This window comes from Nicotiana sylvestris, chromosome 5 (genome assembly GCF_000393655.2).
Source record: "Nicotiana sylvestris chromosome 5, ASM39365v2, whole genome shotgun sequence".
Taxonomy (NCBI): domain Eukaryota; kingdom Viridiplantae; phylum Streptophyta; class Magnoliopsida; order Solanales; family Solanaceae; genus Nicotiana; species Nicotiana sylvestris.
In genome coordinates this window covers 172,559,933-172,561,537 of record NC_091061.1, presented here as the reverse complement: position 1 = coordinate 172,561,537, position 1,605 = coordinate 172,559,933, and the positions used below count along the sequence as shown (strand labels likewise).

Here is a 1,605-nt window from a genome sequence, read left to right as displayed (position 1 = left end):
AGTCGGTCGTGACTCACACGGTCTCTATACGTTCTTCATTCGTGTCTATTAATCGTGGCGAGTGTCGGTACATCTGAATTCAATATTTTTAGTATAAAATATAAATTTATATAAAATAATATTAAAATTATAGGTTTAAATATATAATTTTAAAATATAATAATCTAAAAATAAAATTTTTAAAAGTAGAACCTATAAAACTTAAATATTGAATCCATGTATTTATTACTAACTCTCCAACATTGTACACAATTCCCAATTTCACACGGGCAATATTCACCCAACATCCACACACTTTCCGTAAGAATAACCCCCCTCCCCCCCCCCCACCACAAAACCCCCTACCTACCTAACCCTTGTGTATATATATAACCCTTTTCTTCATATTTTGTTGCATTAACTCAAATCTCATTTACGTGACCAAAAAAAAGTACAAGTCAAGAATTTCAACTTGTTCATCTTGAACATCAAAATTATCAATTGAATGGCTTTTTCAGAACCAGAAGTAATATGCAAGAAGCATCCACAACACAAACAACAACCAGGAGTATGTTCTTGTTGTTTAAGAGAAAAGCTCTCCAAAATTAATGGTACATCTACAATTATGGCTGCACTTGCTTCAATTTCTTCTTCTTTATCTTCCTCTACTACTTCATCCAATTGCGTCTCGCCACGTGGAGCCATCGGCCACCGTCGGATCACCTCCGACGTTACCGGCGGTCACTACTCCTTTGTTACTCTCGCCAGCGGAGGCGCCGGCGGTGGTTTGAAGAAGAGTAGATCAATTGCTATTGTTGCTAGAGGTGGTAGAGTTGGAATTAATGGAAAGAAGAAGAAAGAAGGGTTTTGGTCAAAGTTGATCAAGTCAACGGGAAAAAGGACTAAAAGGGTAATTGCACATTGATGAGTTGGATTCATATTTTTATTAGGTGGCAACGTCAAGAAAATGTTAGGCAATGAATTAGGTGGAAACTTTGTAGTAATTTAGTGATGGATTTTGTAATTTAGTGTTGGTATAATTTGCACGTGTAATCGTACAAAAAAGTGAGAATCATTTCATTATCTTGATTTTTTTTTAATGTCATTTTGTTGCATTGTGTGGTACTTACCACGAAAGAAACATATTGATATTTGTGAATAGAAAATGTGAATGTTGATAATATATGAAAGTTCGCTCTGCCTTCTCTTTTTGTCTTTTGTTTTGTAGCTGTTTGGTGATTGTTTAATTAGCTTCATTTTTGTTTTGATTTCTATTTACTTGCACCAGTTAAATTTGGTATGAACCGTCAAAACTAGCTGATGTGCAAATGCATGTCACATTCGTAGGTTTAAATTTGAAGGGGAGGCATTGGAACCACGGTAAAGTCATCTTGATATAACCTATAGGTTACGTGTTTGAGTCAAGGAAACAGCTATTAATACTTGTATTAGGGTATATTAGGGTAAACACGGGCGGATACACCTTGCGGTAAGTGGTGTCACGTGACACCGCTTGACCGGAATTTTATTAATACTTGCATTAGAATAGACACGACGGATACACCTTGTGGCAAGCGGTGTCACGTGACACCGCTTCGCCGAAATTTTTATTAAATATGTATATGT

The 1,605-nt window shown here is 36.1% G+C and overlaps 1 protein-coding gene across 1 annotated transcript; it reads left to right on the top strand.

The window, feature by feature from the left end:
• Positions 1 to 388: 388 nt before the first annotated feature.
• On the top strand, positions 389 to 1,190 carry LOC104240541 (uncharacterized). Its single transcript, XM_009795401.2, has one exon. It carries the CDS (start codon positions 485 to 487, stop codon positions 902 to 904), a length of 420 nt encoding a protein of 139 aa, XP_009793703.1. The 5' UTR covers positions 389 to 484; the 3' UTR covers positions 905 to 1,190.
• The last annotated feature ends 415 nt before the right edge of the window (positions 1,191 to 1,605 follow it).